The following is a 20,559-nucleotide window of genomic DNA, read 5'->3' on the forward strand; positions in this document are numbered from 1 at the left end:
TAATACTGCGTTAATACTGTAATACTGTAAGTTTAAACCTGGCTTTAATACTGCGTTAATACTGTAATACTGTAAGTTTAAACCTGGGCTTTAATACTGTGTTAATACTGTAAATACTGTAAGTTTAAACCTGGCTTTAATACTGCATTAATACTGTAATACTGTCAGTTTAAACCTGGCTTTAATACTGCCTTAATACTGTAAGTTTAAACCTGGCTTTAATACTGCCTTAATACTGTAATACTGTAAGTTTAAACCTGGCTTTAATACTGCATTAATACTGTAATACTGTCAGTTTAAACCTGGCTTTAATACTGCCTTAATACTGTAAGTTTAAACCTGGCTTTAATACTGCCTTAATACTGTAATACTGTAAGTTTAAACCTGGCTTTAATACTTTATTACTTTACTTACATATTACTAATATATCATCTTAATAATTATACCTGTAGTTTTCTTGTAAATTTGGTTTAAGTTTTCTTTTCTTCAAATTTTCTGGGTGTCTTCTGGGGGTGGGAAAAAAATCGATACAGCACAGTATCTCAGTATTTTGCGTGGCAACGTGGTATCGATATACAGACGCCAAAAAAAATAAATTGCAATATATGTTATCGCGACACTCAGCATGAAATTTAAAATGGGAATATTGTCATATCGTGACTTCAGTATCATGATAATATCGTGTCGTGGTCTGAGGTTTTCAAACTGAGGATCTGTCTTTGACTTTTGTGGCAGCCGGTTCCAAACAAAAAGGAAGATTTAACACTTTGAATAACACAAACTGTAAAAGCGACAGACCCTCGTTTACCAGCAGGACAGAGTTCTTGTGGTTTGGAGACAAAAAAAACTGCAAATCACAAGCCGGCGCCTACAGAGACACCAGACCAGAGGACCGTCCCCTGAAAACAGAGACAAACAGAGAGTCTGGTCATCCTGACTTCACTCAGGGCTACAACAAGCGAAGAAATCCCAGAGTCTAGGTCCCTTAGCTCGTGTGTTATCAGGACGGTGAGCAGATACTTTGGTTAATTCGCAAACAAGCTGACATCGGAACACAAAACCAATCAGATGGACCAGCGATTAAATGTTTAATCGGTTAAAAACTCCACCGCTCACTGAGACGGACGGGCCGGTCCCAGCTGTTGTTGGACGTCCAAAACGGCAGTGACGGTCTGACTGTTCTGCAGCGACACCAGAAACATATTTAGGTCCTGATTTCACAGAACGGTCCCGGTTCTGCGCGGAGCAGACGACTACAAACGCCTCCTCCTTCCTTTCCTTTCAGAACTTTATTTACTCCGGGATTTGAAACACAGACTGTCCCATCAGCAGCTACTGAGAGCATGCTGGGAGGGAGGCACGAATACGCCAAAATACTGAGGAGACTTCTGATGAAAAGAGAGGAAGGTTGATTTCCTGTGAACAAGGTTTTCCATAATAAGGTTGGCCACTGGTCGCAGGGAGACGCCTCCTCGGCGGACTGGGTGATGATCTGCCTTCCACACAGGATCAGACGGGACAGAAGAAGAAGAATCCAGAGGTCCACAGCTCGGTAGGCCAGAGTGTTACAGCCGATAAACCCCAGGAGGAAACTCAACACTCCAGACGTCGCTGACAGGAGCCTTTCGTTGGTGGACAGAAGGTCACAGGTTTGAATCCCAACGGGAAGCAGGGAACAGTCAACCAGTCCTCCAAATGTATTCACACATGTTAAAACAGATGCTGAAATTTTTAACAATGAAAAGAAGAAGAAGAAGGAGAAGAAGAAGAAAGAGGAGGAGGGGAGGAGGAGGATGTGAGGAGGGGGAGAAGGAGAAGAAGAAGAAGAACATGAAGAAGGAGGAGGAGCAGGAGGAGGAGGAGGAGAAGGAGAAGTAGAAGAGGAAGAAGAAGCAAGTTGTTGAGAAGAAGACAAAGAGAGAAGAAAAAGAAGATGAGGAATAGGAAGGAGGAGGCAGAACAAGAACAAGATGTAGGAGGAAGAAGAAGAAGAAGACGGTGATGAAGGAGGAGAATGTGGATGAAGCAGAAAGAAGAAGGTGAGGGAGGAAGAAGACAAAGAAGAAAAAGGAGGAGGAGGAAAAAGAACAAGAACAAGCTGAAAAGGGAAGAAGAGGGAAGAAGACAAAGAAGGAAGAAGCAGAAGGAGGAGGAGGTGGAGGAAGAAGACGAAGACGAAGAAAAAGATGAAGATGGAGGAGAAGAAGAGCAGGTTTATTTGAAAACATGAGAAACAGGACGAGGTGGAGTGTGTCCTGCAGCTGCTGGCAGGCGGTGCAGCTGTGTGCGTGCTGCCCCCTGGTGGCACAGCGTGTCAAATCCTCCTCCGCCTCGGCTCGGACGCTTTATCCGTCTCTGAGGGGAAATAGTGCCGCTGTCAGCAGTGTAATCTTGCAAAACGCAATAAAGATTAAAAAAAAGACACTAAAATATTAATGTTCACCCCAGATATCAATCGTGACGGGGTGGAGAAGCCTCTCAGACTTTATGAACTGCCACAGATTAAACCGAGCTCAGTGGAGGGCCGCCTGCTTTTGGCAAGAAGCCCCGAGCCTCTTCTGACGGCCACTCGGGAATCTGATGCCTCTTTATGCACTAACATTTAAAATTCATGTGATCTTTACACAGGACACTGGGCCATGCAAATAATAATGGTTAAAACATCAGATCTGCAATGAAAAATCAGTGTATTTGTTGTATAGTTATTATACAATATAGATAAAGGGATAGACAGATAGATTTTTGCTCTGCTTCTGTGCAACCTTGCTTTAGGGACACACACAACACACACACACACACACACACACATTTTCCATGCGAGTCCTGGTGTGTCACTGTACCTGTGATTTTCTACAGAGCTCGAGGCAGAGCTGTATTTTAAGCTTTGAAGCCATTAGAAATATAACATATATATATATATATATTTCTATATGTGACTGCAGTTTATTTGAGTTTGCTGTTTGCTGTCAGAGGAGCCCACTGACTCAGCCCACGTTTGCAAAATAAGGATTTGATTGGAAAACAGGGATATCCGTGTTTGATAGATCGCCTCTGGGTCTTAACATTAATCAATAATGTGCTTTGGTTTCAGCCCAGCTTTTACTCTGAAGGCGTCGGTCGTTCACAGAGCAGTGTTGAGACGCGTGGAGGGACAAACGTGTCAAAACCTCCTGATGTTAATGTGCTGTCAACATGTTGTTTGTGTGTAAACAACTGGAGGCAAATGCATGGAGCTGACGTGTTGTTTACATGTGAAAACAGGTCAAAAACATGAGGTGTTGTCAGGTGAATGATTTCTACCTGAACTGAAACTGAATCAAACAATCTGTTATTTATATTTTAAATTTGTATTTCCACCACGGTTTCTTGTTTGCCGTCCACATCTTCCATGACATTTTTTAGGGAAATCCAAATAACCTGTTGCATCCATGCAAAGTGCAGGGGGAATAACTCTTGGCGGGTTGGTTGACTGTCTAAATCTTTTTTTTTTTTTTTTTTTTTTTTTAATCAGTCAAAGGTCAAAGGTCAGAGATCACCACATGATCATACGAGGACTATACATCTCAAAACAACATGACACAGTGCAGCTTCTCTCTAATAAATACTGCTCCTGTTTACGTTTTTTGTGTGTCACATCTTAGTTTTAATAAATAACCCGCTGTGTGTGTGTGTGTGTGTGTGTGTGTGTGTGTGTGTGTGTGTGTGTGTGTGTGTGTGTGTGTGTGTGTGACCTGGACTTTCTCCTCTGCAGCACAAACTCTGCAGCTTCAAGTTGCATCAGCCAGCATTTGATTTTGTTACCAGATCCATTTTCTTATTAGCACAAACTTGTATTTACGACTCACAGCTAGCACCTGAAGGCAGCATCAGCAGCAGGGTGGGGAACTCTTATTTTGAAACAAAATGCTCACTTTTCTTTTTCAAGTCCACAGGACAGAGAAATATAAAGTCCAAAATTGAGTGGTATAGCCCTTTAAAGTCCAGATGAAACAGCAGGTGGGAGGAGTTTGATCTCAGCTTGGTGCCGCTAACAGTGGAAGGTTGATTGACAGGTGGATGCTGTGATATTATTGGTTGAAAGTGGTTGGTTCACGCCCACATAAGCAGCATCATATTTAGTTTTACAGGAAGAAAAAAAACAATGGTAGTTTGATATGAGAATTCATGGGGGAACTGATTTTATATCTATTTTTATTTTTTATATTTTTATTTTATTTTATTTTCATTCAATTGTATTTTAAGGAACTAATTTTATATATATTTTTATTTTTGCATATGTTTATTTTTTATTTTCATGAAATTGTATTTTAAGGAACTGATTTTATATCTATTTTTGTATATTTATTTTATTTTATTTTAAGGAATAGATTTTGTTTAATTTTTTTAATTTTTATTTTATTTTAGTTTATTTTTATCTTACTTTAAGGAATTGATTTTATGTACATTTTTCATATTTTTATTTTGTTTTATTTTAAGAATTGATTTATTTATATTTTTTGTATTTTGTTTTCTTTTGTTTTCTTTTATTTTTATTTATTTGAAGCAATTTTTTGTATTTTTTTTTGTATTTTACTTTACTTTAAGGAATTGATTTTATGCACATTTTACATATTATATATTATATTTTATTTTAATTAATTAATTTGGCAAATATCATTAGAAGCTCAGTATGACGTATAAAAGGTTTTAAAAGGAATTTTTCATTTTATATCGCCTCTAAAACAACGAGATCCTGCGGAAATAATCTTTTTTTTTCTTTCTTTTTTTTTTTTTTTTGTCCAGTGTCGATGCATAATAGATAATTCAGTGACACGGTGCTGGGTTTGAAACCAAATTACGGGACTTGGACTTGGCTGATTCTCCCTTTTTTCACAGTGCAGGAGGGGAGAGTGGTGTCAGCTCTAAAACTCTGAAACACACACTGAAATGTGTGTGTGTACCTTTGAAATGTGTGTGTGTAACTTTTCACACCAGAGAAATCCACACACGTGCACTAATTAACTGTCCCGTGTTTCTTTTCAATATAAGTCACTTTAACTGTTGTTTATGTGATAAAGCAAACCTCACAGTAATCAGGTAAACAGTGATGCTATATAATTTTTTTTTTTAAGTATGCATGCATAACAAGTGATTCAAAGCACAGAGCTGCAGCCTGTGATTATCATGCAAACAAGCAGGAATGTGCACTAAAATAAATGTCATGTCTTCTTCTCATTTTGAAGCCACACATAAAAAAATAAACGCTGAGAGGCGGAGAGAGGAGCACCTGAGCATCTGAGCAGCCGAAACACTGGAATTAAAGAGTTCAGGTGAGTTTCACAACCAGCCACCTGCACGCACACACACACACACACACACACACACACACACACACACACACACACACACACACACACACACACACACACACACACACACATATTTCTGCTGCCTCGCCTCAGATTAAACGAGGTGAAGGAATGAATAGCTGCAGGGAGGTGAATGAAGCGGGAAACACCCATCAGTCCGCTGCAAGCCTCAACCGAGAGAGAGAGAGAGAGACAGAGGGAGAGAGAGAGAGAGGGAGAGAGAGAGAGAGAGAGAGAGAGAGAGAGAGAGAGAGAGAGAGAGGAGGAGGAGGAGAGAGGGAGAGAGATAGGGAGAGAGAGACACAGAGAGAGAGAGAGACAGAGAGAGAGGGAAGGAGGGAGGGAGAGAGAGAGGGAGAGGGAGAGAGAGAGGGAGGACCAGCTTCATCAAGTTCCCCACAGACAGGCACAGCCACACCGGACGTGCAGCCACTCTTCCTTCAAAATAAACACGTCACCTATTATGTCACCTTCAAAATAAAATAGCAGCTGTTTTGCTTCCTGCAGGTTGGAGTTTTTTTTGTTGTTGTTTGTTTGTTTTTTGTTTTTTTTTTTTACTTTCTATATGGAAAAGCTCAAAGCTGAATTGGAGGCAGGAATTATCTCACTGGCTGAGTAAACCTCGGTGGGTGGAGCTAACACCAGTGAGTCAACTTAATTAGAAATGAGCTCTAATTAAAATAGAAATAATTCGGCTGTGACCTAATTTCTTCATTCATTCATTTCCACAGTGCATGACATCTCTGTTTTCTGAGGTAAAAGTCCCCAGTTACATGTTTATGAATATGTGAAATTGGAAATTTGCAGTGTCATCGACTCCTGGATTATGTTTCCTATTTTAATCTTACACTACGCCTCAGCATTGCTCCTCTAATCTGTCTCACAGGGATTATTTTCATCTGAACATGGGTATTCTTGCACATAGAGATGCTCCAGATGCTAACCGTTAGCCTCCTGCATTTGAAGAGGACTTCCCCCCGGCTAACTCTCTTCAAAATAACCACCTTAATCTGCACAAATTAATTCAATAATAACAGATATCGCCCCAATTTTCTCATTAATTTGAAGTCAAATTAAAGAACTCAGTAAGGAGTGTTAAGTGTGTTAGGTTGGAAATGTGAGATTAAATTAAAAAGTAAGACAGTTTTTTTTTTATATATAGCCTATATAGTGATCACAGAGTGGTGATCATCATAACATCACCACCATCATCAGTCTTTTTATTTTATTTTATTTTATTTTAATCAGTGGAGCAGTAGAGGTTTGTTTTGAAGGTTATAACCGGATGTGCCTTATGTTATTCTGTGTGACTTGATCCAGAGAGAGAGAGAGAGAGAGAGAGAGAGAGAGAGAGAGAGAGAGAGAGAGAGAGAGAGAGAGAGAGAGAGAGAGAGAGAGAGAGAGTTGTGAGGAGAGGAGCAGAGGCGGAGAGCCGCTCCACACGGCCGGCCGGTGCAGGACAGCGGGGCAGCGGGACACATCTGCTGCGAACAGGCGAAGGAGGAGGTGAGGCGGCTCCTGCATGCAAACTCACATTTATTCCATTTTTTTTTTTACCCCTTTTTTCTGCATGCTTATTCCTTGCGTTTGTGTCCGCGGGGCTCCGGCAGGTTGTGCGCGCCGTGCGGCGGCTGCTGGCGTGGACACCTCACCTGTGCTCATCTCAAACTTATAGTGATCTGCGTGTTGCACGAATTGCTGATGTTGATTTTACCTCAGAAATAGTGAGAGAGCGCTTTGATAATAATCAGAGGGATTATCACAGAAATGATCAGTATGCTGGTTAAATGAGATTAAGAGAGGCGCTGCGTGAGTTTCCTATTATAGGAATATGAAAGCTGCCAAAGTGCACTAGTGTCAGAGCAGCAGGCACGCCGCGGCTCCCTATAGGATTATGGTTATAGGGGTATTACAGTGATTGGTGCGCTCATATTTCTGCATGTCCAGTCCAGTCCCGTAGAGAGCCGAGGGACACGGCGCGCCTCAGGTCTCACCCGCTGCCGTAAAACACCGCAAATGGCCTGGAACTGAGAAAGTGCCTGAACAAATGAGGCTGAGATGGAGAGTGACACACACACTCGCACACGCACGCACACACGCACGCACGCACGCACGCACACTGCAGAGGGCTCCTGCCTCCTCGTTAAAAACTATTTCTTGAGTGCTTACTATTATTATGGCATGCATTTTTTTTTTTTTTTTGTACAAGTGGGAGCGCGGCGGCTGCAGTTGGAGGTGATTGCTGTGCCGCTCTGCTGGGAATAATGCCATGCACTGACATGCATCTTACCCACACACACACACACACACACACACACACACACTGACGGAGAGGAAAACCAGGTTACCCACTTTTACATCAGGAGACAATGAGAATATCACATTTAAAAACAGGCACAAACACTTCATCAAGTGTTTTTTGTAATTTATAAAGCAGTTCAGTTTAACAACTGCTTCCTTAATGTCCTTCATGTTAACCCACTAATATACCTGAAAGTGTCAGAGCATGGCCAGAAATTGTTCTTAGACTAGATAAGATTAGATTAGATTAGATTAGATTAGATTAGATTAGCCTTTATTGTCTGTCTGTAGAGAAATTCATCTTTGCCTTTTGAGAAAACACAGTTAACATATAACAGTACACAGCACATGCATAGCTCATCCCTAATACTTAGATAATTATTAGCGAATAAGTTCCAGTTTCACATTAACGTTCCAGTTCATTTAGAGTCCTTAAAGGGCTTTACAAAATAAAATGACGCCCCCCGACTTAAACCCTCTTGGCATGCGAGAGAAAAACTCAGTTAGTTTACCAACTAGCTAATACTCATTAGCTAATTGAAGACTCTATGTTATAAAATGTATTTCTGAAGCGCTTGTGATAATTATAAGATATGATTTGTTAGCACATCATTGATTTTGGTGTCTCTGAAATCAGGAAAATCTTGCAAATTTTCTTTTTGTTTTACTTAAAAGTTGTAGCCAAATTAAAAAAAAAAAAAAAAAAAAAAAAAAAAAAAAGACTTTTGACATGTTAGCTGATTTTTAAACCATGAGACACGCCTGTTTGGCAAAAGATTAACAATAAATACTATAAATGAAAAAAATGACATCATTTGCATATTATATAAAAATAGCTTTACTGTGAAGCTGCTTCCTGGTGTGCGGTGACATCACACTGTACCAGGAGGTGTGAAAAACAAACAACAACAACAACAACAACAACAACACAGCTCTGTGACTGATCTCCCGCTGGTTTTTATTTTTCGGGTTTTTCTTCCCTCCTTGTATCCTGTTGCAGCAGGAAACGGATTAAAGATCAGATTAAAGAGGAAACACAATCCCAGAATATCATTTCATCGCCACTTTAAGGCCAGAAAAACACAGTAAAGTAGAACAATTAGAGGTGAAAGTGCCGTTTTGTTGGTGGAACAGATGGTTTCATGCTGCTACACACACACACACACACACACACACACACCACACACACACACTCAGAAACACATTCAGCTCTGTAATCCTGTCTCTTGCTCGTATATTTGATTTTCTCACACCTGTTTTTAACTCTGCTCTTATCTCCTCCTCTCCTCCTCCCTCTGCTCTCCATCCCTCTCTCCTCATCCTGCCTCCCTCCCACTCCTTCCTCCCTCAACCTCCTCCTCCTCCTCTTCACTCCTTCCTCTCCTCCCTCCCTCCCTCCTTGTCTTTCCTCACTCTCTCCTTCCCCTTTCCTCTTCCTCTCCTGTCCCTCCTCACTCATTTCCCCTTCATTCTTTGCTTTTCCTCCTCCATCCCCTCCTGTCTTTCACCTTCCTCCTCCTCCTCCTTCTCCTCCTCCTCCTCCTCCTCCTCCTCCTCAGGTCTTCTCAGTGCTGGTATCAGGATGCAGTTCTCAGTAGGACTAAGTTTCTGTCTGCTGGCCTTCATTCTGCTGTCTGTCGTCCCTCAGCCAGGCCAGGGCCAAGGTAAGTACCAGGGCCAAAGGGGGCCAACGGGGGCCAGTCAGGGCCAGGTGGGGCCAGGCGAGGCCAGGTGGGGCCAGGTGGGGCCAAGCGGGGCCAAGCGGGGCCAGGTGGGGCCAAGCGGGGTCAAGCGGGGCCAGGTGGGGCCAAGCGGGGCCAGGCGGGGCCAGGCAAGGCCAGGTGGGGCCAAGCGGGGCCAGGTGGGGCCATACAGGGCAAAACATGGCTTTCCATTGCAGGGTAAACCAAGGCCAGTCGGGGCCAAACAGGGCCAAACAGAGCTTACTGGGCTTGCTGGGATAAACAGGGCTTTTCACTGCAGGCCTTACAGGGATTTGCACTTGAGAGCCAACCAGGGCCAGCAGCAGACCAGAGTCCTCCTTTAAGCCCAGGGCTAACCAAGGCCCTTCCCACAGCGGTGCCAAACCCGGTCTAACACAGGGCCAGTCCGGTGTTGGTGCTGAAACAGGCCTCACAGGGCCGGTCGGGGCTCTGTGCAGTGGTGCCAAACAGGGCTCAGGGGCCAAACGGGGCCCGTCGGGGCTCAGTGTGTGGCCTCGCTGGGAAAATGTGCTCGATGTGTTTCCACTTTTGATGTGCAGCTTTTGTCTCTAAACATTTACGTTTCGCGTCTTTCTCAAAGGGAAAAGCCTTGATGTTTTGCCGTCTGCTAGACAAACTGATGTCGTGGCTCTCGCTGACACTACATCAGATGTGTGTGTTGTGTTTTTTGTTGTTTTTTTGAGTGGGGGTGAAGCAGACAGTATGTTGGTGTGTGTGCTATGATGCAGCTTTGATTACCTGAGATTTTAGATGCATCCAGTGACAGGAATTGAAGGAAACGTGTTGTAATCTCACTCCCTCACTCGTCCTGCAGCTCCATTAACCAGGTGGCATTTCTCTCTCTCTTCCTGTAATAAAGCATAATTACCTGTGGAGCAGCTTTTCCTTTGTGTTGATTTCCAAACGTCCACGTCCTGTGATCTCATCATGTCTCGCCCCGGTTAACTTCTTATCCAATTAGCACGTGGCCTCGCTCATTAACCGCCGCCGCCCCTCCTTAACATCATTTCCTTCATTAGCCCATGTTCTGGGTTCACTGTTGCCGCGGTGACCTTTCGCCTCGTTAAAGCGCCGTCTCCTCACCGATGCTAATGGCAGAGCGGAGCGCGCCGCTCGTCTGGTATGCAGCAGGCGTCTCGCATTAGTATTGGCGCCGCGGACCGAGCTTCGCCTTTCATGTTGTTAGAAAGACGACCCGGTCAGTGGATCTAAGATCAAACTTCTCATCTGTTTTTTTTTTTCTTTTTCTTTTGCGTAAGTGCACTGTGATGTGCTGGCGGTGAAGACTCTTTAGAAGCTGTTTGATGCTGTGAGTCATGGTCGATGCGTTTAACTGAACCAAACAGGCCTGAGCACAGTTTGGGCTGTTTGTGCTGCTTCACCTTTAAGATTAACATTCCTGTGTTTGTCATTGTACAACAGGGCACAGCTCTCTCCAGTGAGAGACTATACTAATAAAAAAAAACTATTTGAAAAACTATCCAATTAAAAAAAAACTACTATGTACAATTTAAAAAGAGTAAAAATAAAAATTCTCTTGCGTAGTTGGTGCATGGAGGCGAGTGGAGATCAAACCTGCAGCATGAAGAGCAACTTCACCGGTCGACCAGCGCGGTGCGGCGGGCGGCCTTCGCAGTGTTGGGACCAATTACTCACAAAACGAATAAGTTACAATTACTAATTACTTCTGTAAAAAAGTCATTTTGATTACTACTCAGTTACTGCTGCAGAAGAGTAATTCAGTTACTGGGGAAAGTAATTTTTATGATTACTTTTTTCTTTTCTTAAATCCTCTTATTAATGCACATATTTTTGCGTTGCTGTTGCAGTGTGGACATTGCTGTCAAATTTCATCTATCATTGTCAGTGTTGGCCACGTTACTTTGAAAAAGTAATTCATTACAGTTTAAAGTAGTGATGTCAGCTTGTCCAGGTGGGGAATTGAACCCCCGGTCTTCTGTATGGCAGGTGGAGATACTATCCACTCTGCCTTCAGGGAACACATATGCTTCTTGTAATTTGTGCTGAGTCATTCTCCATGCATGTTGATAATTACGAAAAACTGCAAAGTCCGACCGGTTTGAAAATTGACACACTGCTTTTTCTCCACAAGACGCACATTTTTCGAATAGGATAATAAAATAATAATAATAAGTATTAGTAGTAAGTAACAGCTAGTAACGGTGCATTTTATTGTCAGTAACGGTAACGGCGCTGTAATAGATAGATAGATAGATAGATAGATAGATAGATAGATTTTATTGTCATTGCACAATCATATACGTATAATAATGCAACGAAATTAGGGCTCAGTCCTTTCGGTGCAGGGGAGAATAGAAAGCATCGTGCATCTTGCTAGTTGAATAGCCAAGTCCAGTAATAGATGGCTGCAGCCATGTCTCTGATAGCAGAAAAAATGCAACAGTCACGGAAACACTTGTTGGATGTGCAAGCACAGTTCGCCATGGACCTGGCGCTGGAAAATGCTGGGAGGCGGCGGCCCAAAGGGCTGTCCTTTCAGCCGTGTCAACGTGCCGGCCCTGCAGCCTCGGCGTCCTCGGGAATGTCCTGGCAGCGATGAAAGTCCGGTGAAATTGGCATCCCGCAGCGCAATCCCAAGCTCAAAAGGTCCTGATAACTGTTGTTTCCTTTGCTTGTTTACGTTTCCTCCTGGACTTGTCGCTGGGAAGAACTATCCACGGAGACCCCGGTGTTCTAACGGCGTCCTCCGGAATGTCCTGGTAGCGATGAAAGTCCGGCGAAAATGGTACCTCGCAGCACAATCCCAAGCTCAAAAGGTGCTGACGACTGTACGCGTACATCGCCCAACGTAAGGTGGTGTTTTAAGCTAAAAACACAGCCGTTCACACATACAAAAACATAGAATACGGCACCGAGAGTGGAGAGCTGTAGCCGCTGCGTCTATGCGCGCCGCCATGGCAACCACCAATGGGGGAAACAGTCATTTCTTTGATTACTCGTTACTGATAAAAGTAACGCCGTTAGTAACGCCGTTTCTTTGTAACGCCGTTACTCCCATCACTGGGCCTTCGTCACCGTCATGACCCCGCCCGGCGTTCCCATGGAAACCCAGAGACTCAGTACCGTCGTAATCCCAAACCCAATGCAGCTGTAGCGTGCTCGTAGTTTTAGCTCTACAAAATATTTCCCGGAGAGAAATTGCAGGCAGAGGTTTTGACTCAAATCTTGAGTAAATATGAATTAATTTTCAAGACTGCAGCGTTCATGATGTCGGAAGGTCAGCTCGGCTCGCTACCTAACCTCCATCATTTGGAATGGCTAATTTGCATATTTTAAGTTGGAATTCTTTATAATATCGGCTTCGTCTTCTCTTACGTCTCGCCCTTTTCACTGAGCGTCAGTGTGACGTGAGTAGAACTAGAAAAATGGTGGTTCTTTGGCTTCGCCCACTCATTTTTAACTAAAAAAAGAGTTTATTTTTGCATCCACAGCGTCTCTTGCTTCCGAGAAAAGTTTGTAGCACCAAAACTGGAAGCTGAACTCCAGTAAATGAGCAGCCAGGGCTTCAGGAACGTTCTGGAAATGAAATTGAAATTGAAATTGAAATTTAAACCAAGCTTTAGGCCAGCATGTCCAGTGTGACCTTTGCCCCGCGGACTGCCAGGCTCTGTAACATCAGCCTCCTCATCTCTTACCGCCAGTTTTCAGATTAACGTTATTTAGCCAAAAAAAACCTGTGGCTCTGTGGCTCCGCCCACTGAGGTTTAATTCAAAACAATGAGAACGATGTCAGCAGGCCTGTAGTTAACATTTTTTATCATTTTATTATCATTTTTGGAAACCGCTGTGCTCAGAGCGGTCGCTGCGTCATCCAACAATAAACCAGAATGTTTCTCAACATTTCCATTTATTTTGTTTGAAAAATGTGTTGTTCACTCAGAGCGGCAGAGAAGCGTCTTTCAAACAATAACAACGTGAAACCGTGACACGTCTTTTTTTATTGTTGTGTAATTAACATTCCAGCGTGCGGCCGTAAACAGACCCGGTGAAGCAGCAGAATGACTCTTTTACACTGAGATGCTGGCCAGAGTGTGTGTGTGTGTGTGTGTGTGTGTGTGTGTGTGTGTGTGTGTGTGTGCGTGTGTGTGTGTGTGTGTGACCGCAGCGTTCCTCAGCAGCCGGGAGGAGGCGAGGAGTCAGAACGTGGAAACGCAGCCAGCTCCGACTCTGAGGCTGAACGACGGAGAGGAGGAAGGAAAGGAGGCGAGAAAAACAGACAGAGAGAGAGAGAGAGAGAGAGAGAGAGAGAGGAGAGAGAGAGAGAGAGAGAGAGAGAGAGACAGACAGGTAGATATTTACTGAAATACATAAGAAGATAGATCATATAATCACATAATTACATAAATAGAAAGATAGATAGGTATATAATTACATAGATAGACAGAGGCAATAGATAGACAGATAAATAGACAGATAGGTAGAGAGAGAGAGAGAGAGAGAGAGAGAGAGAGAGAGGCAGACAGGTAGATATTTACTGAAATACATAAGAAGATAGATCATATAATGACATATATAGAAAGATAATATAGATAATATACATAGGTAAACAGGCAATAGATAGATAGATAGATAGAGAGAGAGAGAGAGAGAGAGATTTACATAGATAGATAGGAAGATAGATATATAATTACACAGATATTTACATAGATATATGGAGATATAGATATGCAGATAGATAGATAGATAGATAGATAGATAGATAGATGGATGGACAGTCAGAAAGACAGATCGACAGATAGAAAGTTATTTATATAGATAGATAGATACCCATATATTTTACATAGATAGATATAGATAGACAGATAGATGAACAGACAGACAGACATAGAGACAGATAGGTAGAGAGATAGAAAGAGAGAGAGTTAGACAGATAGATACTTACATAAATAGATAGGAAGATAGATATATAATTATGTAGATAGAGAGAGAGAGAGAGAGAGAGAGAGAGAGTTAGTGAGAGAAAGACCCTCCTCACTGTATGCCAGATATTCAGCTCATTCAGGGGTGATTACGTGATCATTAAGAAGTTAATTAGTTAGTCTGTGACTTTCTAACCAAACACCTGCCAACAGATCTCTGTTCAGAGGTCAGAGGTCAGGGTCAGGGGTCAGGGGTCAGAGGTCAGGGACGTGTCAGTGGTTGGGCTGGTGTTTCACCCCTGCAGACGTGTTGGACAAACATCTGCTGCTTTCTGCTCACCTGCAGGGAGGACAGATGATCAACCCGTGTGTGTGTGTGTGTGTGTGTGTGTGTGTGTGTGTGTTTGCATCTGTGTGTCCAGTGTGTTGATGATGGCCACTGTATCTGTTGTTAACATGATGAGAATCTGAGGATGATGATTGGTCGGCTGGTTATGACTGAAGTTGCCACATGGAGCGTTTTAATTGGACGTATCAAAGTAACTGAAAACGTCAGTGAGCCAATCAGATCGCGGCTCAGCCTCTCTCTCCCAGCGGTGGCGTTGTCAGTGCCCGTGCTTATCCACATTAAGACTACATTTCCCATCAGCCCCGTTGCTTCGTGAGGCTTTTAACTCCTTCCAGAAGCCGCCAGAAACTCTTAAAGCTTCAGCTCCGTTTGCTCTGGAGGAACAGCGCCCTCTTCCTGTTCAGAATATAATCCCAATGCCACGAAGACGAGAGGCTCTGTTACGGTCTCATTTGTTTACAGTGATTATTTCTGTGAAAACGCCACGCACTGCACCTTTAAGTGTGCCGGCCGCAGCGCTCGGCGGTGACATCACCGAGGTTTTACTTGAGTTTTTTTAAAGGAAGGAAGGCGCCTGCACACACCAGTTTCTCTGAGTCGGGGAAATCTCCTCATGCTTTCTTTTCTTGCACTGCAAAAAGTCCAAATCCTACCAAGATTATTTGTTTTATTTATTTATTTCAAGTAAAAATGTCTTATTTCTAGTCAAAATATCTCATTACACTTTAAATAAGACATGATCAACAAGCAAATTTTTACCTGTGACACAAGTGAACAAGTGAAAATTGTCTAAAGGCAAGTAATTTCTGAGGTGATCATGTCTTATTTTAAGTGTAATGAGATATTTTGACTAGAAATAAGACATTTTTGACTTGAAATAAGACAAATAATCTTGGTAAGATTTTGACTTTTTGCAGTGTGTGGCCTTCAAAGTTTCTCCCCTGATTCCCGTGGCTCATCACCGTCACTCAAAACGCGCTCAGACTCTTTCCTCGTCGTGTCTCTGCTGCTGAACGCCCCGTCGTCGCTCGGCTCGGCTGTTTGCACAAACCCCGTCATGAAAAATAGATGAGAATTAAGTTCCCGTCTCGGCGGCCGAGGCCTTTTGTCTGCAGCGGGCCAACACTCGTCTCTGCGTGAGACGACAGTGTTGTGGAAAAGATCCACAGCTCTCTGGGCGTGTGTGTGAGTGTGTGTGTGTGTGTGTGTGTGTGTGTGTGTGTGTGTGTGTGTGTGTGTGTGGTGCTGAGGAAGCGGCAGGTTTTCTTAAGAGGTGTGACAAAAACAACCAGCGGTGCCATATGGAATAAAGCATACAGAGATTATTATGTGCATACAAGAGAATACACTCGTCCAACTGTGCATGAGGACGCACATACATAATTCATGCGGACACACACACACACACACGCGCGACACACTCAGCATGCATGTGTGTGTGTGTGTGTGTACTCATCCACAGTGGCAGGAGTGGAGGCACATTTCCCACAGTCCTTCACTTCAGTTTGCAGGTTCTGTTTGTTTCCTTTCAGTGAGAAAATCCTCTCCTTCCTCGCGCTCCACATTTTTATCTGGAGTTTCTGTGCAGGAGAAGCTTTTCCATGCAGAACATCAGCTGTTCTGCACGTTAGAGGCTAAACCAGCCAACAGGACGCGGAGCAGCCAGAGAACTACAACAATAAAAGTACGAGCAGAATCATTAATTCAGTCCACCAGTGCTAATTCATGCAAATGAGAAATAAATCGAACGAATTTCAATGTGAAAACTTTCAAAGTGAATGGTTCACCTTTTTGTGTGCACCTGGACTTTAGATGTTTTTGTCAATTTTTTTTTTAAAGCAATTCACGTTTCATGTCAAATTTCAGAATAAAACAGAGAGTTGCGCCTGTGCAGCAAATTTACAAAAAACACAGAATAAACATCTAATCTGTCAGCTGGTCGGGCCGACAGAGACTCAAGTGGCTTCAACCGTTTGTTTTTTCTTTTGATTTGTGTATGAATGTATTTATCTATTTGTTTGCTTGTTTGTTTATTGATTGATTTACTGTTCAGTTGTGCACCTTCAAAACCACATGGACTCAGCCAATCACATTATGTGTTCATTTATTTATTTATTTGTTGGTCAGCTGAGTCTAAGTGCCTCACTTCTCCTGACTCATAGCGCCTCTTGAATTGATATAAACATTTCGGATAAAAGTTGGGAACTCAATCGCTGACTTGAATTGAATTGTTTAAAAAATATATCAGTCCTTAAAGACCCCATGAAACGGACTCTTACTTTCTTGATTTGACGTATTTCCTGTTGGAACAGGAAGTCTGGGCGGGACACGGTGCAGGGAAGCATCATTCCCAAGTGTAAACCAACAGATTATCAGTTTGGGGGAGAAACACGCTTTTATTTTGAAGGGATGAGGTGGATGAGAGAGGATTTGTGAAGGTTTTATTGGTTGAAATTTGAATTTACAGCCACCGGTGCAGGATGACGTCACTGTTTTCACAGGAAGTCGAGGTCATGTGAGGGCGTTTCATGGGGACTTTAATTCAAATCGCCAAACTGAACTCAAACCTTCTCTTAAGCCGGAGGTTCACGGCCGTAATCAAACACTCGCTGCAGTCATTTAAAACTCTGAAAGGACGAATCCGTAATGAAGCAACAGATCGCACTTTTTAAAAGAGGATTTTTATATTTTGCTGTTGATACTTTTCCTTCCGTAAAGGATTTGAGGGTGTTTTCCACCGCCACACTTACACATCCTGTGTTACACCCACACACACACACACACACACACACACACACACACACACACACCGCCACACAAACCGAGAGGCGTAAATCCGACTCCTCGTATCGTTTGGGATTTGAGCGCCGCTCTCCAGAGCAGAGATTGGGTTTTGTTCCCCAGCCCTCGCTCTCATCCTCAGGTTGGTGAGATGATTGCTACAGTATTTTTTTTTTAAATGTGTGTGTGTATTTATATCTAAATATTTTTGCCTGTTGTTGAATGCGCCGACTTCGCTCTCTCTCCATTCAGATCAGGATTATCCGCTCCCCGGCCTGAGCTGAAGTTTCTTTGCATACCTACACGAGCGGTTTGTGTGCAGATAATGACACGCTGCGAGGGGCGGTTCACCCAAAACGCTGCCGAGGTGGCGGCTCACATTTCTCTATCGGCTGCAGAAAACCCCACACTGGGAGGAGAAAATAACTCCGGCGTGGTGTGAAGGGGGGAGAAAGAAAAGAGCCTCACACTCCTCAAAACGCTGCGTCATCTCCAGCTCTTGGATTTGTTAATGAACTTATTTCTTTTTTGTATTTTTTTTTTTTTAAACATACACTGCAAAAACTGCCCACCATTACTCTGAGCACTGTCTTCTGAAGTCTTTATAACTTCATTTTCTGAAACTAAGGTCAATAATCTGCCAGTGGGATGAGATAATCCCACTTGTTTGCAGAATTCCTGAAACAAGTGAAACTACATTTGAATAAAAAAGTGGCAGATTTTTCACCTTGTTGTAGAAAAAACAAGATTTGAACACTGAAGATGAGACTAAATGAGTTGCAGTGTATCTTCATTGTCTCTAATCCTTGGATAATTGAGGCCAAATGTAATGCTGGATATCAGATTTTAATTATTTAAGTGTTACTTTACCATATCGTCTTTTTGGGTCTTTGCTTTTCCCTGCATCCTTTTTTGCTTTTATTTTCACTTTTGTTTACTTGCACCTTGTTGTGCCGCAGTGTAACTGTGGTTTTTGCTCAAAAGTGCTCTATAAATACAGTTTGTTATTATTAAAAACCAACACAAATACACATTTAATCCCAAACTGGATGCACAGGTGTGCTGAAAATGAAAAACCCATTTAAATGAATCCCCTTTCCCCACTTCCCCAGCCTGAGACCAGATGTTGGACACCATCTTCACCTCTGGACGTCTACACTGCAAAAACGCAAAATCTTACCAAGATTATTTGTCTTATTTCAAGTCAAAAATGTCTTATTTCTAGTCAAAATATCTCATTACACTTAAATAAGACATGATCACCTCAGAAGTAACTTGTTTTTAGATAATTGTCTCTTGTTTCAAGTGAAAATTCACTTGAAACAAGTGAAAATTTGCTTGTTTCATTGTCAAAATTTGCCAGTGGAAAAAGTGAAAATTGAAATAAGTGAAAATTAGCTAGAAACAAGAAACAAATTTTGCCAATGAAACAAGCAAATTTTCACTTGTTTCAAGCAAATTTTCACTTGAAACAAGAGACAATTGTCTAAAAACAAGTTACTTCTGAGGTGATCATGTCTTATTTTAAGTGTAATGAGATATTTTGACTAGTAATAAGACATTTTTGACTTGAAATAAGACAAATAATCTTGGTAAGATTTGGAGTTTTTGCAGTGTACTGGTTCAGTTCCTATGGGTAGCATCTCTTTTTAGCTTAGCATAAAGACTTAAAGTCTATGGGAGTCGTTAGCCTCATGGTCGCTTCATGGTCTCAGTCTGAGGAGGTCAGGGAAAGAGGATTTTGCCCAAAACCGCTGGAGTATTTGTTTTTAAGGGACTGAATTTTAACCCGACACACCTGATGTCAGTATGTTTACCTGTTATATTTTGGGTGAATCCTCCCTTTAAGCCTGTTGTTTATCGCTCCAGCAGGCGTCAGTCGCAGTGTAGGTATTTAAAGAAGTCGGCGGCAGCAAATGGCTCACCTCATAATGAGGACACAAACACAGGAACCAGTTTGTGGCTTTCACGTTTTTTCCGCCCGCTGGCTTTGCTTTTCGTTGTTTTGTTGTCTTTTCTTTTGTGTCTCATCAAACTGGATCGGGGAATGTGTTGCGACTGCATCCATATACGTATGTGTGTTTATCCTGGTGGGGTTTGGCTGCGCCGGTGTTGAAGATAATGGGATGTTGTGGTCGTTTGTGCAGACATGTGGTTTTGGTAATGTGATGCCTTACAACAGCCTTGTACCTGAGTGTGTATCCATGTAAAAACACAGTAACACTGTGCACTTTCCCCGCACGATGTGATGAAACTCTCTCTCAGAGTGGCTGTCACAGTGTCACTGTGCACTCGGAGACTTCTCCTGGGGTCAGCGCGCAGGTGAAGGCCGTTGTAAGGAGCGTTTTGATGCAGCGGCAGTGTTGTAGATCTGAGCGTTCCTGCCTTAAGCAGGAGAGGAATAGTGCACAGATGCTATTCCAGTGCCTTTCCCTTTGGTGCCTTTGTTCTTTTTTCTTTTTTTTTTTTTTCCTACCTCCTTTCCTCGCAAACCGAAAGAAAGAAAGTCACATTCACCTCCTCATTTCTCATCGCTTTTCTTCCTTCCTCCTTAAGAAGATTTTCAGAGAAGCGGAGACAGGAAGGAAGACGGGAGGGGAAGAAGGGGAGAAAGACGAAGGGACAGAGGAGGAGAGAGCGGAGAGTAAAGCGTGACAGAAAGACGCTGCACACTGCAAAAAAAAAAAAAAATCTCTCTCTTAGTGTGTTAAAAGTCAAAACAAGGTTAAAAAAAACACGCAAACTAAAAATCAGGCAGTTGGATGAGATAATCACAGCTTTTCAATGCAGTTTTTTTGTGGGAACAAGTATAAATCTGGTCAGAATAGAGAATAGTGTCAGTGATGTTGGCGTTGCCTGACATTTCCAAAGCAAATGGTTGACCGCCCTTTGGCCCAATGGCCTGTTATTATGAAACAAAAGGCCTTTATTCTGAAAGTCCAATCTGAAAACTGTTCACTCTGTAAATGTCATTTCTGCTGGTATCTGACTGCAGTAGAAGTAGAAGTAGTACAATAAAAATCTACTGCAGTAAAAGTACAAAGTGTCTCATTTCAAATGTCAAATGTGAGAGGACACGCTGCAAACTACACGCTTTTAAAGGGGCATTACGCTAAACCAAAGTAAAAGACAAACAGCAGAACCAAAAAAGCAGA

General features: G+C 42.6%; 1 protein-coding gene across 1 annotated transcript in view; it reads left to right on the forward strand.

Moving 5' to 3' along the window:
* Positions 1-9,231: 9,231 nt before the first annotated feature.
* col14a1b (collagen, type XIV, alpha 1b) overlaps positions 9,232-20,559 on the forward strand; it is a 247,931-nt gene continuing 236,603 nt past the window's right edge. Inside the window, exon 1 of the mRNA XM_030063880.1 lies at positions 9,232-9,550. Within this exon, the coding sequence (XP_029919740.1) occupies positions 9,232-9,550 (319 nt within the window). The remainder of the gene's footprint in view (positions 9,551-20,559) is intronic.

This window comes from Myripristis murdjan, chromosome 11 (assembly GCF_902150065.1).
Source record: "Myripristis murdjan chromosome 11, fMyrMur1.1, whole genome shotgun sequence".
In the NCBI taxonomy this organism is placed as follows: domain Eukaryota; kingdom Metazoa; phylum Chordata; class Actinopteri; order Holocentriformes; family Holocentridae; genus Myripristis; species Myripristis murdjan.